The sequence below is a fragment of the Podarcis muralis genome, chromosome 2 (genome assembly GCF_964188315.1).
Source record: "Podarcis muralis chromosome 2, rPodMur119.hap1.1, whole genome shotgun sequence".
NCBI classification, from domain to species: Eukaryota; Metazoa; Chordata; class Lepidosauria; order Squamata; family Lacertidae; genus Podarcis; species Podarcis muralis.
This window is the reverse complement of record NC_135656.1, coordinates 14,059,952-14,082,059: the sequence shown is the minus strand read 5'-3', so window position 1 is coordinate 14,082,059 and position 22,108 is coordinate 14,059,952. Positions and strand designations below refer to the sequence as shown.

The following is a 22,108-nucleotide window of genomic DNA, read 5'->3' as shown; positions in this document are numbered from 1 at the left end:
TCCAGAAAAATCTGTCTGTATAAAATAACAGACTCAACCAGGTGTGTGCCTCTTGCCTTTGCTAATTCTCATTCTCCCTCCCACAGGGATTGTTGCCTGTCACAGAGGAGCTCCACACCATCACTTTCATCCTGGACTATTGCTACCAAGATTTTACCTGTCAGCTGCAGGTATGAGGACCTCACTGATGAAGTTAGGAGTTGGTTGTGGTTGAATGCAGTCCTCTTACTGGCCAGGTTGCTTGAAGTGAGCCTACTGAAGAAATGAACCTACGCTGCCAATTCTCATAGTAGACCAGTATGAAGTAAGCAGCGCATAAGCAGCACACAAAACACTACCAAACAAACCATTCTACGTTCTAAATCTTATTAATAATACAGAAATTGAGAGAACAAGGTACTACAGAAGACACAAACAGAAAACTCATTCAAATTGTGTCCAAAAGGAAGATTCAGTCTTTAAAGTTCCTTTAGCCAGGCTCCTGTAGATTTCAACAAAAGTAAGTTTGATCAAACGAAGTGTCGGCGATGTTACACTCAAGGGTTAGATATCAATGAAGATTAAATAAAATGTCTAAATAATATCTGAACAGACAAGTGCAAAAGTCTCTACTTACAGTCCATATGTTACATTCCTTCTTGGCTTAAGCTACAATATTTAATTTCTTTCTTCGGGAAATTCTCCCTCAAGATTTTGGTGTGTTTACATACATTCACTGGTGATATAAACCAAAACCTGATTAACATTTAAACATTCATTATGTAATTTCTGAGAATATAAATACGAAAATCAATACTTGCACTTCATATGCTAAGTTCTTTCTTGACTTAAGCATTTATTTTATTTAAACACTAATAAGTTTTGGTTTGTACCACCAGTGAATGTTTATAAAGATATCAAAACCGTGAGAGTGAATTTACTGAAGAAGCCCAAGACTCTTCATGGGCGAAACAGGTGACAAACGCCGGCACCCTGTCTATCTCTTGTGCGTAACATCACCGAATCTTCGTTTGATCAAACTTATCTTCGTTGAGAATATTTTTGTCACTGCAGAAGAACGAGATGGTGCTGAGAGGAGATTGGGAAGACGGAAGATCCAATAGGCCCATCTGTCAACTGCCTTCCTTGTGTTTTTGCCCCAGTTTGTGAATACTGTTCAAGGATAGAGCAGAATTTGTCATATGGGGACCATGGCCCTTTTAATTTAGCTCAAGGTATGGGATCTGCATTTATTGCTGCTCTTTTAAGATTTGTGATCTTTCTCCTCTTAGACATCCACTTTGCCAGTGGTGGTCATCTCTAATACCAACCAGATGTCCAGTGCTTGGGCCTCTATCTTATGGTACCTCATGTTCAGTCCAAACCCAACGGTAAGAAACATACTACATTTCTCTCTTTTTTGGAAGCCCTCTCTGTGGGATAGGGTTGACCCCCTAGCCAGAAAGCATTTCGTTTCATTTCACTTTTAATTTGTATACCGCATTTAAAAATTACTATACATAAGGTGGTTCGCAAGTTGAAGAAACAACAAAATACACAACAAAGATCATAACCTTATAACAATCTGATCCAATACAAAAAAATCATACTAATAACATAACTTTGAAATAAACAACTTATGTCAAGCAAAGTAATACTCAACAATCCATTCGAATATAATAGTACACATTAAAACTATATCACCTGAGGCCCTTCTTCATGTGCCTCCTCCAAGAGAAGTCTGGAGGGTGGCAACACGACAACAGGGCCTTTTCTGCAGTGGCTCCCCGTTTGTGGAATGCTCTCCCCAGGAAGGTCCGGCTGTTGCCTTCATTATACACCTTTAGGCACCAGGCAAAAATGTTCCTCTTTACCTTTGGTTGATTTGATTGACATCCTGTGCCCTTTTAAAATGTTTGTGGGGTGGGTGTGTGTTATTGGGTTAACAACAACCCAATATTTTGATTATGTACTTTGTGGTTTTATATTCTGGTTTTATTCTGTGAACCACTCTGACACCTGCAGGTGTAAAGGTAAAGGTACCCCTGCCCCTACGGGCCAGTCTTGCCAGACTCTAGGGTTGTGCGCTCATCTCACTCTAGAGGCCGGGAGCCAGCGCTGTCCGCAGACACTTCCGGGTCACGTGGCCAGCGTGACAAGCTGCATCTGGCGAGCCAGCGCAGCACACGGAACGCCGTTTACCTTGCCGCTGGTAAGCGGTCCCTATTTATCTACTTGCACCCGGAGGTGCTTTCGAACTGCTAGGTTGGCAGGCGCTGGGACCGAACGACGGGAGCGCACTCCGCCGCGGGGATTCGAACCGCCGACCTTGCGTTCGGCAAGTCCTAGGCGCTGAGGTTTTACCCACAGCGCCACCCGCGTCCCTGCAGGTATAGGGTGGTATATAAAGAATAAGAATAAGAATAAATATACACTGAGGTCCAGCGCCGAGGGCCTTCTGGCGGTTCCCTCATTACGAGAAGCCAAGTTACAGGGAACCAGGCGGAGGGCCTTCTCAGTTGTGGCGCCCGCCCTGTGGAACGCCCTCCCACCAGATGTCAAAGAGAAAAATAACTATCAAACTGTTAGAAGACATCTGAAGGCAGCCCTGGTTAGGGAAGCTTTTAATGTTTAATCGGTTATTGTATTTTAGTGTTTTGTTGGAAGCCGCCCAGAGTGGCTGGGGAAACCCAGCCAGATGGGCGGGGTATAAATAAATTATTATTATTATTATTATTATTATTATTATTATTATTATTATTATTATTAATTTAGCAGCAAATAATAATTTGATTCAGAATTCCAGTATATAAACTGCTGTCACTTAGATGTGGATACCTTGCCCATGTTTAGCCTGCAGCAACCTCCCAGTTTGGAAGATGGCAGATAAATACCCCCCCCACACACACCTCGACCATGCTTCAGAGGATACCCGGAAACGCCCCTGGAGAAACAATCACTAACTTTGGCGCTGGTCGCCTTTTATTTCCGGACTCCATTCCTTGTGTGTTCTCCACAGCACACAACACTGCACAGGGCATGTGCCTGCAGCAGTCTTGCACATGTGTCGACCCGTGACTTTTCTCCCCACAGGCAACCTGCTCTTCCTACATGAAAGTCGCTTCTGTGTACAGTGGTACCTCGGGTTACATACGCTTCAGGTTACATACGCTTCAGGTTACGGACTCCGCTAACCCAGAAATAGTACCTTGGGCTAAGAACTTTGCTTCAGGAAGAGAACAGAAATCATGCTCTGGCGATGCGGCAGCAGCAGGAGGCCCCATTAGCTAAAGCGGTGCTTCAGGTTAAGAACAGTTTCAGGTTAAGAACGGACCTCCGGAACGAATTAAGTACTTAACCTGAGGTACCACTGTATTTTTATTAAAGATTTCCTTGGTTTACAAAAGTACAGTGGTACCTCGGGTTACTGACGCTTCAGGTTACATACGCTTCAGGTTACGGACTCTGCTAACCCAGAAATATCACCTCGGGTTAAGAACTTTGCTTCAGGATGAGAACAGAAATCGTGCTCTGGCGGCAGCGGGAGGCCCCATTAGCTAAAGTTCTTCAGGTTAAGAACAGTTTCAGGTTAAGAACGGACCTCCGGAACGAATTAAGTACTTAACCCGAGGTACCACTGTAGACAACATGGCGCTCTCCCAGATGTTGTTGGACTCCAGATCCCAGCAGCCTCAGCCCCATGGCGAACGACAGGCCTGGGATGAAGGGGACTTGGAAGGTAGCAACACCTTCAGGGTTCCATGTTGGGTTTTTGTAACTCTTGTGACATTGTCCCGGCCAGCTTTGTATCCAAAGCTTTTGATGGTCCCGGATTTCCCTCCAGCCTCATGCCCTGTGTCCCTCCTGTTCCCTAAATTGGTCTCGCCTGGCTCACCGTGTGTGTTTTCCCTCTCCCCTCCTGTCTTTCAGAACCAGCTATTTTTCTGCAATCCACCTGCTGCCACCTGGGACCAGCTGTCCCCAGTCCTGAGCTGGCAATTCTTGGCTGCTACTGACCGAGGCCTAAACGCAGATCAACTCAAGATGCTGAGAGAAAAACTCTGTGGTAATGGGGGAGTCTGGTAATGCGGGGCCAGTGTAGTGCAGTGGTTCAGTTTATTTTGGATTTTCAGAACCCCACCGTTTAGGACTGGGCCATATATTGATATATTGTCCAAAACCGGTATCATGATTGTCATAATCATCATCACTTTTAATTGGTATACCGTCTTTCTATCTTACAATACCCAAGGCGGTTTGCAAGCTGAAGAAACAAAAAATGTACACCTTATAACAATCTAATGCAATACAAAAAGGTGATAATAAAACATAACTTTAAAATACAGTGGTGCCTCGCAAGACGAAATTAACCCGTTCCACAAGTCTCTTCGTCTTGCGGTTTTTTTGTCTTGCGAAGCACGGCTATTAGCGGCTTAGCGGCTTTTAACGGCTTAGCGGCTTTAAGAAAAAGGAAACAAACTCGCAAGAACTCGCAAGACGTTTCGTCTTGCGAAGCAAGCCCATAGGGAAATTCGTCTTGCGGAACGACTCAAAAAACGGAAAACCCTTTCATCTAGCGAGTTTTTCATCTTGCGAGGCATTCGTCTTGCGGGGCACCACTGTAAGCAACCTACCTTTAAAATAAGCAATCAAGTAAAGTAACATTCAACAATCATTAGAATAGTATAGAGTAATATTAAATATCAGCATTTAAAAATTAAGCAGAAATCCACTCTTAACAATTACAATAAATAATTTCTAAACTACAATCGATAAAACAACGGCAAACCACAGTGCATAAAATAATACAATACAAATTGAGAAGCAGAGACTTGAGGGTGGGGCAACGGAGGTGGAAGAAGGCCTTACCTGATGAAGTCTCTCCCCTCACAGTTCTTCCTCCAGGCACAGATTCCTTATGAGGGCTCCCAGGGCTGGGGGGGGGGGGGCAGCAAGGCAGGTGGAATGATATTGGGTTCATAATTTTTGACCTGGAAATGTATCACGAATCATGATGTGTGTATGTGTGTTTCTGTACTATGCAAGAATCACTGTGTGCGAAAAACCATGAAGCCAGCTAATTAATAATAATAATAATAATAATAATAATAATAATAATAATAATTTATTATTTATACCCCACCCATCTGGCTGGGTTTCCCCAGCCACTCTGGGCGGCTTCCAACTGAATATTAAAAACAATACAGCACCAGACATTAAAAACTTCCCTAAACAGGGCCGCCTTCAGATGACTTTTAAAAGTAAAATAGTTGTTTATTGCCTTGACATCTGCTGGGAGGGCATTCCACAGGGCAGGCGCCACTACCGAGAAGGCCCTCTGCCTGGTTCCCTGTAACCTCACTTCTCGCAGTGAGGGAACTGCCAGAAGGCCCTCGGAGCTGGACCTCTGTGTCCTGGCAGAACGATGGGGGTGGAGACGCTCCTTCAGGTATACTGGACCGAGGCCATTTAGGGCTTTAAAGGTCAGCACCAACACTTTGAATTGCGCTCAGAAACGTACTGGGAGCCAATGAAGATCTTTCAGGACCGGTGTTATATGGTCTCGGCGGCCACTCCCAGTCACCAGTCTAGCTGCCGCATTCTGGATTAATTGCAGTTTCCGGATCACCTTCAAAGGTAGCCCCATGTAGAGCGCATTGCAGTAGTCCAAGCAGGAGATAACTGGAGCATGCACCACTCTGTGTACCAGGTGGAGCTGGTAGACAGCTGCCCTGGATACAGAATTGACCTGTGCCTCCATGGTCAGCTGCGAGTCCAAAATGACTCCCAGGCTGTGCACCTGGTCCTTCAGGGGCACACTTACCCCATTCAGGATCAGGAAGTCCCCCACACCTGCCTGCCCCCTGTCCCCCAGGAACAGTACTTCTGCCTTGTCAGGATTCAACCTCAATCCATTAGCCGCCATCCATCTTCCAACTGCCTCCAGATGGTTGCTTCTCTCGATTTCTGTAGCTCCTGTTAACTCTTCCAGCTCACCTCTCCCCTGACTCATGCATGGGGCAGCGAATCACAAGAGCAGGCACCGGCAAAAATCACAATGCCGAAAAAACCGTGAATCCACCCAATGCCTCTACTTACCTCCATCTTTATTTCAGACATTGTGATACAGCAGTGTATTGCAATGTTTAGCGGGTGAAAAATCACAAAGTTGAAAACCAGCTATTTCCCAGCCCTAGCCACATTCTACCCTTTTAAAAAAAATATTTAGGATTCTCAGTTAACCACCTTTCTACCCTTGGCCCATGCCCCACATACATCTTAAACCGCATTGCAATAAAAATATGTATTTAAATAGAAAGAATGCAACAATAAAAATGAAAATACAACAGTAAATATAAAGGCAACAATAATAAAAAATACAATAAACATGGATCATCTTAAAAATCCTTTTAAAAGGGACAACAGCAGTGATCATGGGTAAAAGATTCCTTAACAGGCAACAGCTGGCTGTAATAAAAATGATGCCCCCCCCCCATGCCTCACCTTAGGTGGGAGAAAGAGAAGGGCCTCTCTCTCTGTTAAAAAGTGGCCACGATGTTTTGGGACGTGGTGAACTCCTGGGCCCCATAAGTCCCAACGCAGGTGCATTTTCCTCCTCACGTCTTCAGCAAAGTCCTTTAGCGCGAAACCCATTTTAAATGAGGAAAAATACAGTGGTACCTTGGTTCTCAAACTTAATCCGTTCCAAAACCAAAGCATTCCAAAACAAAGGCACGCTTTCCCATAGAAAGTAAAGCAAAACGGATTAATCCATTCCAGACTTTTAAAAACAACCCCTAAAACAGCGATTTAACATGTATTTTACTATCTAACGAGACCATTGATCCATAAAATGAAAGCAGTAATCCGTGTATTGTGCTATAAAATAAATAAGACAGTATTGTAGATGATTTTAAAAAAATATTCTTACCTGCACTGATGATAGTCATTGTTTGGATGGGGAGAGAGGGGGCTTTTATCCATTTCTGCAGTCACACAATCAATCATTCAGTAGCTGAACTGGGTTCCACATGGTCACAAAAACAAATGAACCAAAAAAGCCCCCAAAACACAAAATAGATGGCAAAAACAAAAGCACCAAACTTAATCCTTTGCAGAAGTCCGTTTGACTTCCAAAATATTCGAATACCAAGGTGCAGCTACTGATGGGTGCAGGCGCCCCGGAAACAACAGACTACAACCACACTGGACATTTGGCTTCTGAAAAATGTTGGAAAACCGGAACGCTTACTTCTGGGTTTTCAGCGTTTGGGAACCAAGGCGTTTGAGAACCAAAGTACCACTTTCCATCAGTGACCGTGAATGTAGAGGCAGAGTTGGTGGTAGCTGTTCAAGATAGAATGAACAGAGTGTTATCTTCTGTTCCCTCAAGTCCATAAAGTGGAAGTAAGGGTGTTGGGGGGGGGGTGCCAAAGAAGGGTCAACAAACAGGCCTCACCCCCCCCCCCCATATTTCTGTCAAAACAATTATGCAGCTCACTTCTTGCCTTTTCTTTCCACCGAAGGACCAAATGCGACATCGCAGAGCACAGTCGCCTGGGCACAGTTTGCCAGGGTAAGCGCCGCCCCTGCCTCCTTCTGTTGCTCATCGAAGCGCTTTCCCTCTTCTTATTTCCTCTCTCCTTTTCCCCACAGCCTACTTCGTACGCTTTCTCCTTCTGGACCTGGATTGATGGGATCTTGCTCCTGATTAAGGAGCACCTCCTGCAACTCTGGAACAACGAGTAAGGAACAGGGGTGGGGAAGAAGAGGGGGAAATTTGGCTTCTTCCCTCTCAAATAGCAGAACTCGAGTCACGCAAAGCCTTTAACAGCAATGGCTCCTGGAGGGCACTGTTTGCTAGGGGGTGTTTTGCCCGTTTCCGCCACTCCTTGCAAAAGCCACCTGAGTTCTTTGCAAATACAGTGGCACCTTGGGTTACGTACTCAATTCGTTTTGGAGGTCCGTTCTTAACCTGAAACTGTTGTTAACCTGAAGCACCACTTTAGCTAATGGGGCCTCCCGCTGCCGCCGCACCGCAATTTCTGTTCTCATCCTGAAGCAAAGTTCTTAACCTGAGATATTATTTCTGGGTTAGCTGAGTCTGTAACCTGAAGCGTATGTAACCCGAGGTACTACTGTACTCCAAACCCCCCTTCATAGAATGATAGTTGTAGAGTTGGAAGACATTGTCTTGCCCATCTAATCTTTTCAAATTAGATTCAGAAGCAATACAAATGCAAGTGGTTGAGAAGGTTACAGATTTTATTCCAGACAGCAAGTACAGTCATACCTCGAGATGAATACGCTTCAGGATAAGTATTTTCAGGTTGTGTTCCACAGCGACCCGGAAGTAACGGAGTACCGTATTTTTCGGCCCATAGGGCACACCTAGTTTTTTTTTGGGGGGGGGGATAAAGAAAAAAAAAATATTTCCCCCCCAGGCACGGCTGCTATCCGCAAGCCTTGGGAGCCCGGCTACAGTTGTTGGGAGGGAGTCAAGGCAGCGCAAAGGTGGCAGCTCTTTGACCTCGATATTTCTCCTCTTCCCACCCGCATCGCATCCTAGTCTCATCATGGGCTTTGTGAGCCGCAAGCGGGAGAGGAGTTTGCTGAAGAAGAAGAGGGCAGGCACCTTCCTGCTGCGCTTCAGTGAGAGCACCGCCAGTGGGGGCATCACCTTTACCTGGGTGGACTTCGACGACACAGGTTAATTCCTGGAATTCTCTCCCTTGCCTTGCCTTGTGATGCCAGTGTGGTGTAGTGGTTAAGAGTGGTAGACTCGTAATCTGGTGAACCGGGTTTGATTCCCCGCTCCTCCACATGCAGCTGCTGGGTGACCTTGGGCTAGTCGCACTTCTCTGAAGTCTCAGCCCCACTCACCTCACAGAGTGTTTGTTGTGGGGGAGGAAGGGAAAGGAGAATGTGAGCCGCTTTGAGACTCCTTAAGGGGAGTGAAAGGTGGGATATCAAATCCAAACTCTTCTTCTTCTTAATCATCACAGTGTGTGTGTTTTTCTGCTGTTTTTTTAATTCTTCTTGGGGGTTTTTTTTAAAAAAAAATTTCCAATGCTTCATTGTATTTTTTTAACTTACGCTCTGATTAGAGATGTGAGTCCCTTTAAAAAAATCTGTGAAAATGGGGGTGGAATGTGGGGAACAGTTGTCCCTGTGACAATTCTGCCTTGCTCAGCAGGGGAAATCTAAGTACGATTTCTGTGTAGCGGTTAGAGAGTTTTTACCTTACTCCCCTCTGCCATGTTAACCTGGAGCGTTAGTGCCCCTTTGTGTCAGCACACAGAAAATTTATGGTTCAAAGATGAGTTTTTAGGCTTGCAGCAAATCCATTTCCTTTAATTAGTATAACTTAATCAAGCATTCGGACAAGAAGGTAAGCAAGGTTAAAATCAACATGCAGTGCAAGCTAGGATTACAAATCTGAAGTATTGATTATTGATGCAGAGCTGGGAAATGCTAATTAAATCAAGCAAGTCTGGGCTGTCTCTGAAGGACCTGACAAAAATTGAAAGAAGCCTTTTATTTTCGTTTTTTACCATTTTAACTGGGTTGCACTGGGGTAAGGAAAATCAGCTATAGCGCCTTTTCCTGTGTCCCTACCAAAACAGGTGTGGAAGTGGGAATATTTGCCACCAGCCCCCCATTTTCAGGGAGTTTTCCCCCCCAGGCCTTTCCATCTCTAACCTTGAAACGTGTGTATGAGAACTAGGTAAAGGTAAAGGTACCCCTGCCCATACGGGCCAGTCTTGCCAGACTCTAGGGTTGTGCGCCCATCTCACTCAAGAGGCCGGGGGCCAGCGCTGTCTGGAGACACTTCCGGGTCACGTGGCCAGCGTGACAAGCTGCATCTGGCAAGCCAGAGCCACACACGGAAGTGCCGTTTACCTTCCCGCTAGTAAGCGGTCCCTATTTATCTACTTGCACCCGGGGGTGCTTTCGAACTGCTAGGTTGGCAGGCGCTGGGACCGAACAATGGGAGCGCACCCCACCGCGGGGATTCGAACCGCCGACCTTTCGATTGGCAAGCCCTAGGCGCTGAGGCTTTTACCCACAGCGCCACCCGCATCCCTGTGTATGAGAACTAGGGATGGACAAACCCATTTCAGTTCAGTCCCTGTTCTACACGGGGACAGAAATAAGTCCATCTCCTTTTGCTTTCCTGCAGATTTGAAAGTAAAAATCCTTTAAACACAAATTATTATTATTATTTAAGTACTTACGAGGTGGTCCAAATAAATAAACAGAATGCATGAACCAGCCCCAGGATTTTCCAAAATGAGATATTGATACACCCTCCCATTTTTGTCAGTCCTTCTGAACTCTCCTCATATGTTTGGTGCAGTGCCAGATTTACGTATAAGCTAAACAAGCGGGTGGCGCTGTGGCTTAAACCACAGAGCCTAGGGCTTGCCGATCAGAAGGTCGGCGGTTCGAATCCCCGCAACGGGGTGAGCTCCTGTTGCTTGGTCCCTGCTCCTGCCAACCTAGCAGTTCGAAAGCACATCAAAGTGCGAGTAGATAAATAGGTACCACTCTGGTGGGAAGCTAAACGGCGTTTCCGTGTGCTGTTCTGGTTCGCCAGAAGCGGCTTAGTCATGCTGGACACATGACCCAGAAGCTGTACACCGGCTCCCTCAGCCAATAAAGTGAGATGAGCGCTGCAACCTCAGAGTCGTCCGCGACTGGACCTAACAGTCAGGGGTCCCTTTACCTTTAAACAAGCTATAGCTTAGGGCCCCACCCTCTTGGGGCCCCCCAAAAAAAACTAAAGGAAAAAACCTGCATGTATTAATATACTTATTCTTAATTGTATTTCAGTTCAACAATTAATTTGATAAAATACATGTTTTGTTATGTGCAAATGGCTTTAGATACCTATTAGGTCCATAAATTACCATATAGCAAATATTCAACACAAAAAAACAGCGACAATTTGTTGTTGACAAAGGACAGCTGGACATATAAAGGGGCCCCATTACCTTCAGTAGATTAGGGCCTCATCAAACCTAAATTGGACCCTATGCTGGTGAGATGGAGGCAGACAATTTTCATTCTAATCCTGCTTGTCTGTTTTATTTAACTTTTATATAGCTGCCATTCAGTAAAAATTCCCCTGGTTGCTTGTTACAAAACAATGATTTAAAACCAAAACCAAAAACCCAGTACAGAATCTTTATAATCGTCAATGAACACTAGAAGATAAGACGGTGGGAATTCTTGCAACAGAGGTAGCCTAAGAAGAATTTACGTATTTAAAATGCAGTTTTGAAAAAGCTTGCATGAACAAAGCTAACTGCACCTGACGACCTGGCAGGTAGCCCGGATTTGTAGGAAAAGATCATTCTCTATTTATTTATTTTTTAAAGATATTTATTAAAGTTTCAAAATGTTACAAAAATAAGAAAAAGAAAAAAAAAATACAAAGTACAGAAAAAATAAAAACAGTTAAAAACAAATCAATCTTTCCATATCTTGTCTTTCATTTGCTTGTTTCCCTGACCTCCTCACACCTCCCTTTTTTGTATTCCAGTTCAAATAGTTAATTCAGCAAATCCTTTCCCTCTTCGTTTTTATCTTAATCCTTTATCTTAATATATTATAACTTTAGATTATCACCTGTTAACAATCCATTTTTACATATTCCTTTATAACATTGCTGCTAAAAACCACTTAACTTCATTCCGACATCATTCTAACATTCATTAATTTTGCAATATTTCTGTAAATAGTCTTTAAATTTCTTCCAATCTTCTTCCACCGACTCTTCTCCCTGGTCTCGGATTCTGCCGGTCATTTCCGCCAGTTCCATATAGTCCATCACCTGGAACAGATCATTCTCTAGAATAAAATAGCTTACTAGGGAAATGCTGAAGTCGCCCTTTGGGGCACCTTAGGGTCAATTTTTATGGTAGCCCAAATCTCAGTTGTATGGGTGTGTGTATATATCTCAATTTTAACTCATGAGCTATTGCTGCAATCTGCCCTGATTGTCTGTTTTAACTTTATGAATGCTGTTTTTACTGTGTTATGCGAGCTGGTCTTTGACCGTAATAAATTATCTATCTATCATCTGGATGGGTTGATCTCCAGACAAGATCAGAAAGAACTCCACCTGACGCTTTGACTAGGTGTTTCTAACCTCTGCAGGTTCCCCCAGATTCCAGTCAGTGGAGCCCTACACCTGCGTTGAGCTCAAGTCCCTGGCGCTGCCAGACATCATCCATGACTATCACTTCCTGGCTATGGAGCAAAAATCTGAGAATCCACTGAAGTACCTCTATCCTGACACGCCCCGGGATACAGCTTTTTCTCCTTACTATAGCGAACGCCGGCAAGGTATTCCTGCCTGCCAGATTGTCATGGGGCTCCCTCTTTCATGACACTCTTCTATGCCCTGAATTCCAGGGCATTCGGATGTCTTGCATTTTCACGTTTATGGGCCCGGCTTATATGTATTCAGTATTTCTGTAATCTCGCTGTGCAGAATTCAGCCTCCTCAGGTGATGATTATGATTTACTGAATTTATATACCGCCCTATTCCCAGGGGTCTCAGGGATAAGATAGAAAACCACAAAATACCGTATTTTTCGCTCTATAAGACACACCAGACCATAACATGCACCTAGTTTTTGGAGGAGGAAAACAAGAAAAAAAATATTCTGAATCCCAGAAGCCAGAACAGTAAGAGGGAGCACTGCGCAGCAATGAAGTAGGGCCTCAGAAGATGATCTCAGGGCCTGGGTAGGTTCATGTGGGAAGTGGCAGTCCTCAACGTATTGGGGTCCTGAGCTGCAGAGAACTTGATTGCTGGTGAGGTGAGGTTTTGAAGCAACATCTGCAGCTTTTATGGCTGCCATGATGATGATGATGATGATGATGAGGCTTTTTCCAGCCAAAACTCACTAGATCAGTGTTTCCCAACCGGTGTTCCGCGGCACACTAGTGTGCCGCGAGACGTTGCCTGGTGTGCCGTGGGAGGGAGGCGGGCGAGTCGGGCGGCGAGAGGCGGGGCGGCGGCGGCGAGGATCCGCGTCGAGCCGGGGGCGGCTCCGCGGTGGTGGTGCCGAGGTTTCTCTCTCCATTCTCCCCTCACACACACACACAGGAAATAACACAGGATCAGCTGACAGGACCCGGCCAATGGGGCGGCGGCGGGGCAGCGCGCGCAAAAGGGAGGAGTGCGAGACAGCGGACGAGGAGGAGGCCGGCATGTCCGGGCAGCAGCAGCAACAACAGCAGCAGCAACTCCCGGCGACGGCTCCTCAAGCCCCGGGCAACCCTACTCCCTCACCGGCCTCGGCCGCCCTCCTGCTCCACCCGCCGCCTCCCCCACCGCCGCCGGCCACCTCGGCCCCGCCGCCGCCCCCTCCTCCGCCCGCTATCGCCGCCACCACTACAACAGCCGCCGCCGCCTCAGCTGGGCCCATGCCTGCCGGGAGCGGCGGCGGCAGCAGCAGCAGCAGCGCCCCGGCGCCCTTCCCTCCCGGCGTGACGCTGCGCGCTGACGTCACGGGGCTGTAATGGTGGTGTGCCTCAAGTTTTTTTTCATCAAACAAGTGTGCCTTTGCCCAAAAAAGGTTGGGAAACACTGCACTAGATGTCAGTTCCGGCACATCTCAGGTGAGCGCCATTGCCATTATAAGAGAATAAGGGAGGTGTTCATTGTGAGTTCCGGCACCTCTTTTTCTAGAAAAAAAAGCACCGGCGATAACTATGGTAAACTTTATATGCTGCCATCTATGTTCTACAACTTCACAGAGTAACATAATTTACAACAAAAAGAAGAAAAAGCCAGGGCCTCTGCTCTGCGGAGTTTACTGTCTTAAGGGTGAAGACAGATAATAATTATACAGAACCGGAACGTGCAGCAAATTTTTCAGCTGTGGTGGGGGCCTGGCTTAGTCCCAAATTTGGACATGCACACCAGCAAGTTGAAGGTTAACTCAGCTGTTAGTCTTGCTGTCAGAGCTGCCTCAGGTCCCAGCTCACAGAGGACCAACGCCAGTCCGTTGTTATATAAAATAGTCTTTATTGAAGTTCAGTTTCTCATTTACAGCCACGGCGCGCAGCTCTACGTCTTAAACCCTAGACCGCCGAAGCTCCGTCTGAGTCTCCTCCCCCCAGACACCACTTTAAGACTCTAGCCTTGCTCCACCTCTTCCTTTGTTCTTTCCTCCTCTGGGTCCGCCTGTCTGCCGGGGTTTTGCCCTTTCTAGACTCTTCTGACGCTGAGTCCCCCGAGTCTTCCCCCTCCCTCCGGCGGGCTTTAGGACCTGGTTCCCAATCCGGGCTTTCTGCTGTCCCGCGCGCCTGTACATTTGAACTTGGCACGCGCGCCCAGCCGGCCACCTTCCTTCTGACTGTTATACTGCTCCTGTCGCTGCTTCCCTCTTCAGGGGTGCTAACTGGGCCTGACTCCTCCTCCCTGCTTGCCGGAGGAGACGCTGACTCTGACCTATGGGGCTCTTCCCCCCCACTGCGCTCTGGTGGGGAAGCTGGCCCTGATTTCCAGCTACTGCTTTGGGAGTCTCCGCTGGCCCCCTGCTTCTGGTGTGTCCCCCCTGGGACCCCCCTTGCCCTGGCCATCGGCGCCCCCTTCTGGGAATCTTCTGATTCACTGGAGAGGCTCATGGAATCTCTCGGGTCACTGTCATTCTGCCCTCCGCTGCCCTCAGATTCCTCCCCCTCGCTCTCCATTTCCTCTCTCCCCTGTGCCTCTGCTCCTGAGCCCCTGACACTTGCCCCCATAAGTAGGCTGTCTGCTTTTATTTTGGGGAAATTAATAAAGGAATGTTTTACATGAAGGCTTACCTACTTATTTGCCATTGTATTGGCTGTTAAGAAATATTTTTGAAAGTGCAAGACTTCTCCATGGGTTGGGGTGAAGGGAGCAAGGTTCATTGGTCACATCATCAGGGAAAGGCCAATCAGCGCTGCTGGTTTCTGCTTCACACCTGCCCCTGAGCTTGTCTCTTGAGAATTAAAATACCGTATTTTTTGCTCCATAAGACTCACTTTTTCCCTCCTAAAAAGTAAGGGGAAATGTGTGTGCGTCTTATGGAGCGAATGCAGGCTGTGCAACTATCCCAGAAGCCAGAACAGCAAGAAGGATCACTGCTTTCACTGTGCAGCGGTCCCTCTTGCTGTTCTGGCTTCTGAGATTGAGAATTTTTTTTTTCTTCTTTTCCTCCTCCAAAAACTAGGTGCGTCTTGTGGTCTAGCGCGCCTTATAGAGCGAAAAATACAGTACATTTGGACATTAATCTGGTGCTGGGGCTTCATAGACCTCCATAGGTTCTATAGTAAAAGTGTCACCCTGAAAACACTTCCAGAATGTTTCCACAGCTCTAAAAACATTGTGTCTGCCTTCACTCTTATCGTAACACAGCATCATTGTTGGTCAACCTAATTCCCCCTCTAGATAATCCAGATTTCCCCTTTCCTCTACACAGATGATATTTGCTTTTTAAAAATAAATAAATAAATCATAGTTACTAACTCTGCAGCTCACAAACTTCAAAGTAAATTATTCCTTTTTTATATATAAAAAAGGAATTGACATTTGCATATCAACAAGACAGATTTCCAGATCTCTTCTCAAGCATAGAATTCGAGTAACATTTGTAGAAACTTCAGGCACTCTCTGAATGCAGAATCCACTGAGGCAGACCTCATGGGTGCTGGGCTCAGTGCTGTCTTCCTTCCTTTGGTTGGTGAGGGGTCCAATCCTGCTTCTAGCTCCCTTACACACCCTGTTTTCTCTCCTTCCCAGCGGACCTGACAGAAGAGAGACGCTACTTGAACCGGCGCCTAATCAGAGTCTCGTCTCAGTGAGTTGTGCCATCTCATCCCATGTCAGCCTCTTCGAGAGCTTACCGTATTTTTCTCTCCATAAGACACACTTTTTTCCTTCTAAAAAGAAAGGGAAAATGCCTGTGCGTCTTATGGAGTGAATGCACACGACCGGAGCCATGGCTCCCGTCAGTCAAGCAAAGCGGGAGCCGCTTACAGGGCTTCTGTCCCGCTTTGCGCGGCTCTCCCTTTGCTTGCTTTACAGCGAGCCGGGAGGAGGCAGGCGATTCAAAGCCAGCAGGTGCTTTTAAAAGCGGTGCCTAGCCAGCAACAGCTGCAGCAGCCTCAGCTAGCAAAGGTTTGTGTGTTCCCTAAATGGAGCAATGAGGCTGCAGAGGGACGGCAGGGCACAGGAGGGGTTGGATCCGGAAGGATAAAATTTAAGCAACCAGCAGCGAAATACCACCAACCTCGAGCTCTGAGCCACGAGCGCAGTGAAAATCAGGAGGCAAAATAGGCAGGCTGCTGGGGACTGGAGGGCAGGGGATGAGGGAGAGGGAAAAATTACGCAAATCCCCCTGTGTCTCAGCTGATCTGCTGGCTCCTTGAGCGCGCACACTAAACAAACATACAGCTCCTGTCCCTCTCAGTCTCACTCTGATATACCAGTAGCTTATTAAATAGTTCAGTACAACATTTGATTCAGAATATTTTTTCCCTGTTTTCCTCCTCTGAAAACTAGGTGCATCTTAAGGTCAGGTGCGCCTTATGGAGCGAAAAATACGGTACTTGCCATGCCAGATCTGATCACACCTCTTTCAATTTCTGAGCCTATTGGGGACATCAGCAATTTGGGGCTGCCTTGCATACTTAACCCCCTGGGCTGGGGTTGTGGGGAGGAACATCTTGGGCTCCCCCCATCTACAGTGGGCCACTTTGACCTGATGTTTCTATGGAGTAAGGTGAATCCAAGCACCAAGGGAACTCCTTAGTGTAGCTGATCTTCAGAGGAACAGCTCAAACCACCAATCAGCTTATCGGTGATGTCACATAGAATGTCAGGTGTAAGGCAGGCGGGTGTGGCTTTGGGGAAACACCCTGATGGGCCAAATTGGGACATCTGGTGGGCCATAGGCAAAGACCCCCAAACCTTAGGCAAAGACAAAACTTTAACCTATGCTCAATGGGATAAAAGCCTCTTTGCAGCTTGCTTGATGCCTAAAGGAGAGGCAGCCAACCAAAGCTTTTTAGGGAGAGAGTTCTGCCAACTGGTTGCCATGTTAGAAAAGGCACTGCCTCAACATCCCATCCAGTCCTGCATCTGAAAGTCGTAGCGCACTCTCTTCCCCTTGTGGACATGCAGTGAAGCTGCACGTTGGAAAATTCAGGACAGAATTTTGCCTAAAATGTATAATCTGTTATTAGATTGGGGGGCGGGGGGCGGGAATAGATTTTAACCTCTGGGGAAAACTTAAAACGATTTGAAGTTTACAGCATGTTATTCTTTGAAGGAGAACTACAGTGGTACCTCAGATTAAGTACTTAATTCGTTCCGGAGGTCCGTACTTAACCTGAAACTGTTCTTAACCTGAAGCACCACTTTAGCTAATTGGGGCCTCCCGCTGCCGCTGCGCTGCTGGAGCACAATTTCTGTTCTCGTCCTGAAGCAAATTTCTTAACCCAAGGTACCATTTCTGGGTTACCGGAGTGTGTAACCTGAAGCGTATGTAACCCAAGGTACCACTGTACTTGAAAACGATTTGCAGATGGTATTTAACTCTGAGTAGCCTAGGACGTGCCGATCAGAAGGTCAGCTGTTCGAATCCCTGTGACGGGGTGAGCTCCCGTTGCTCGGTCCCTGCTCCTGCCAACCTAGCAGTTCGAAAGCATGTCAAACTGCAAGTAGATAAATAGGTACCGCTCCGGCGGGAAGGTAAACGGAGTTTCCATGCTCTGCTCTGGTTCGCCAGAAGCGGCTTAGTCATGCTGGCCACATGACCCGGAAGCTGTACGCCGGCTCCCTCGGCCAATAAAGTGAGATGAGCGCCGCAACCCCAGAGTCGGTCACAACTGGACCTAATGTTCAGGGTTCCCTTTACCTAGGCTTGCTAAGATGTATAAGACTGAATCAGATAAGTGCTGGAGATGCAAAGAGGTTGAGGGAACGTTCTTTCATATGTGATGGCCATGTAAAAGGGTAAAAGAGTATTGGGAAATAATCCATTATGAACTGAAAAAGATGTTTAAAAGTACTTTCCCAAAAAACCCAGATAATTCAGACTGAAATTCCCAGGTGTCAGAAAAGGTGTATGCCACTACTGCAGCCCATGTTTTGTTAGCCCCAAAATGGAAAACGAGCGAGGTCCCAACCAAAGAAGAGTGGCAGCTTAAGCTGACAGAATATGCGCAGCTTGCAGACTTAACATATAGAATAAAGGAACAAGGAGAATATACGTTTAGAGAAGATTGGAAAACGTTTATTGAATATATGGCAGGAAATTGTGTACACCTGAAAATGTTGGCAGCAGTAAAATAAATTGAACAGTGTAAATAAGTTTTGATGGATGCAATAATGGAATACTGAATGGTTTAGTTTTTGTAAAATATGCAAGGATTTATGATATGCAAAATGAACCGTGGAAAGAGAAGAAGGGAAGTCATTGATATTTGAAGGATGTTTAAATGAGTATTTTAAATTGTAAAACTATACATGCACACACACCCATACTTTTCTGTGTATAAGACGATACTTTTGACTAAAAAAAAAAAGGCAAAAATTGGGTGTCGTTTTATACATGGAAAGTGAATTCAGAGGAGGGACGTGCGATTAATTGCAGCAGCAAGCAGGAGATTGGCAGTCGCGATTGGGCGGGTGATTGATGGCTGCAGCAAGGCCTGCTGGCGATTGGCTGTGGCAATTGGGCAGGCGATTGGCAGCTGCAACAAGGTGTGTGATCGGCAGTGGCTGTGGCAAGCTATCAGGAGTGGTGGGCAGGCGGGTGAGCAATTGGGAGAAGTGACCTCCCCACCCCCACCCCCAAAAAAGCTAAACAACTTAATTTCTTAATTTTGGGTTTTAAAAAAAATAGTGTCGTCTTATACACAGAAAAATACGGCATGCGTATATATATGTTCATATTTATCCAGGCAGCCAGAAGAGGCCCAGGTTCCCAGGCCGAATGGTTTGGCCCTTGCAGATGATGAGCCCTTGAACCACGATCTGGCGGGATTGGAGCACTGCGTTGAAGTTCCCAGGCTGAATGGTTTGGCCCTTGTAGATGATGAGCCCTTGAACCACGATCTGGCGGGATTGGAGCAGGGCGTTCAAGCTCCCTGGCTGAATGGTTTGGCCCTTGCAGACAATGAGCACTTGAACAGTGATTTGGCGGGCTTGGCGCGCGGCCTGCAATGCCTTCTGTCCGACAGGCAAGGTGAGTGGTGAATCTGTGGCCCTCTTGAGGGGTGAAGTCCTTGCAACAGAGGGTAGTCTCCTGGGGCTACATTTGCAATGCTTTGGGTTTCTATTCTGGGTCGCAGCACACCAGATCTCTACAGTATTTCCTCCTTCAGTTCCCAGATGATTCCTTCTCTCCTGTTTCCTCCACACCAGATCCTTTCCTCCCACTGCCGGGTGATGATCAGCAGTTGCTACCGCCGCCCATTCGTCTGTTTGAGGCACCTGATGAGATCCCGGAACTGAATGTGATGCCTCATGAGATCCCAGAGCTGAACATGACGGCTGGTGAGATCCCAGAGCTGAATGTCGATGAAAGCGATTTTCAATAGGCTGCCATGTACCGTCACTGCTCCCCACTTTGATACGTCAAGCTGGCATCTTCTTGGAAATAAAAGCAGGTCCACCGGATGAGGGTTGATGGCGATGGCGTGATGATTTCTGGCAAGATGGAGGCCTAAAACTGTGGCTCTGCTCCCTTCTGACTGCCTACTGTCTTCCTTGTGCCCCCGCCATGGAGCATGGCTTTCTTATTAATCAATTCAAAGCGGATGCTGAACCACCTTTGAAGTTGTTCTTGAGTGTTCTGATCGAGAGAGAGGCTGGAGACTGGGAATGCCTGAAAATGGGTGCGTAGGCAATGAGAGTTCTGCTAGTTTGGGTTTTAGGTATTTGTGGCTACCATGCTTGCCCTTCCCGTGTGCGGCTGCCAGCTCAACCTGTATATTTGTAAATAAGTATGTCCTGTCCATAGCTGTCAAGCGTCCCTTATTTGGAGGGACAGTGCTTTATCCCAGCGCTGTGTCCCACTGCTGTCCCTTATTGATGGGTGTCCCTTAAATTTCCCTGGTTTCAAAGGAAGCAGCTCTTCTCCCTCCCTCCCTGCAGGCCAGGGAGGAGGGAGGCTCCAAGTGTGTTGCTTGGCTGCCCGCCCCGCCCCCCTCCGGCCTCCTCTCACCAGCCTCGGCCCCCGGGAGCCCCTCCCCGCTGGGACCGGTGGGAGCCTCGGGCCCTTCCGCCACCATCCTCCTCGCGGCCGCCGAACTGTGCGTCTCTGCCTGGGGCCTCCCCTCTGCCCTACACCGCCGCTCCCGCTAGGCTGCCAAAGGACCCAAATGAGATGGGCAGCCTGGCATGGTCTATGAATTGATGAGGAGCCTTGAGAGGAGAGCGAGGGCAACCATAGAGAAAGCAGTTCAGAGAGAGAAGGAAGAGGAAGAGGCGGATGCGCGGGCAGGTGTTCCAAGGGCTACAAGGGAAGGACCGCAAGCGCTTCTCCCATAGATTTGTAGTGGTAGACTAGCATAGATGGTCTGATCTGCGGGTTTACTTCGGGCGCTATTCCCCCCCCCCTCCTCCAGCCCCGCCTGATGGAACTGAGAGCTGCAGATGGAGCACAAGAGAAAAGATACAGAACTGCAGCAGCATCTTCGTAGCTTGGACTTCGTTTTGCGCAAAATGTGGTTGCTGCTTGTAGTTATTTAATTGCAGTGTTTCATCGGCTGGTGCCTTGAGCAGCAGCCTCTGGAAATGAAGGGCTAAAAACCGGCGCTGCTCTCCCAAATTATCTGGTTCCTTTTAACTGGTTGAATAAAATCCCTTATTTTGGCTGCTGGTCCCTTATTTTCAAGGCTGCTGGTCCCTTATTTTCAAATCTGTAAGCTGACAGCTATGGTCCTGTCCTTATGATGCCTTATGATGTCCTGTCCAGTCCAGCTTCTCCAGAACTTCCCATTATTTGGAGATGTAGAGGGTTCAAATCAAACTGCATAGTGGTACCTGCAAACATGGACAGAGGTTGCTCTTTTTCTCTGGAATTTTGGTCCTTCTGTTCAGTCGTCTTTTCCAATTTGTATTTTTTTCACAGACTGTTCTGCTAATGTCATTTCCAAATTGTTGCAGCGGCCCATAGGTTTCTTCCTTATCCTCCCACACCTTTTTCCAGACCTGATCTATGGCAGGGTTAGGGGTTTTGTGTGTGTTTGTTTTTGTAATAAAATTCACTTTTGCTGGCTCCACGGTTTTCGCCACATTGTGATTTTTGCATCGCGCACACATAAACACACACACACACACACACACACACACACACACACACATCATGATTTGTGATACGTTGCCGGGTCAAAAACTGTGGAACTGTTATCATGATATGGACTTCACACCGGTCTTGGGCAATATATCAACCTTGGAAGTCGAATGGAATCCGTTCCAGAAGTCTGTTTGACTTCCAAAACATTCGAAAACCAAATTGCTGCTCTTGATTGGCTGCAGGAAGCTCCTGCAGCCAATCAGAAGCTGCGGAACCCGGTCAGACTTTTGGGTTCCAAAAGAACGTTTGCAAACTGCAACAATCACTTCTGGGTTTGCGGCGTTCGGGAGCCAAAACGACCGAGTTCCAGGGCGTTCGGGATCCAAGATATGACTGTATTACCCAACCCTAATGGTAGGTTGTGTACATGGCTTCCCATTAATCATTTGTTCACCCCACACGTTTTCAGTGCATTTCCTCACCACTTTCCTAACTGCAGAATACCCCTTGGTGGTTGGTTTTTTAGGGTTTTTTTAAATGGATTTATTGTGCTCATACATGAGGCTTTTTAATCCTTTTTTACTTGCGCAAGCCTACATTCCCCATAATTCCCTTGAGCCTCTCCCAAAACAGTCTGGAGGTGTCCTTAATTGCTCCTCACATTTCCCCCACTTCTGACCGGGTAGGGAAAGGTGGCTTTAATTACAGTGGTACCTCAGGTTATGTACTTAATTCGTTCCGGAGGTCCGTTCTTAACCTGAAACTGTTCTTAACCTGAAGCACCACTTTAGTTAATGAGGCCTCCCGCTGCTGCCGCATCGCCAGAGCATGA

General features: G+C 46.9%; 1 protein-coding gene across 2 annotated transcripts in view; it reads left to right on the top strand.

Annotated features, from left to right (window-relative positions):
• Window positions 1-21,262, top strand: part of STAT2 (signal transducer and activator of transcription 2) — a 46,713-nt gene extending 25,451 nt beyond the window's left edge. For both annotated transcript variants that reach the window (XM_028710148.2, XM_077923905.1), the window contains exons 15-24: window positions 87-170; window positions 1,272-1,370; window positions 3,910-4,045; window positions 7,506-7,555; window positions 7,636-7,724; window positions 8,549-8,688; window positions 12,145-12,333; window positions 15,771-15,828; window positions 18,938-19,221; window positions 19,401-21,262. In XM_028710148.2, the coding sequence (XP_028565981.2) occupies window positions 87-170; window positions 1,272-1,370; window positions 3,910-4,045; window positions 7,506-7,555; window positions 7,636-7,724; window positions 8,549-8,688; window positions 12,145-12,333; window positions 15,771-15,828; window positions 18,938-19,221; window positions 19,401-19,576 (1,305 nt within the window). In that variant the 3' untranslated portion in view covers window positions 19,577-21,262. The remainder of the gene's footprint in view (window positions 1-86; window positions 171-1,271; window positions 1,371-3,909; window positions 4,046-7,505; window positions 7,556-7,635; window positions 7,725-8,548; window positions 8,689-12,144; window positions 12,334-15,770; window positions 15,829-18,937; window positions 19,222-19,400) is intronic.
• The last annotated feature ends 846 nt before the right edge of the window (window positions 21,263-22,108 follow it).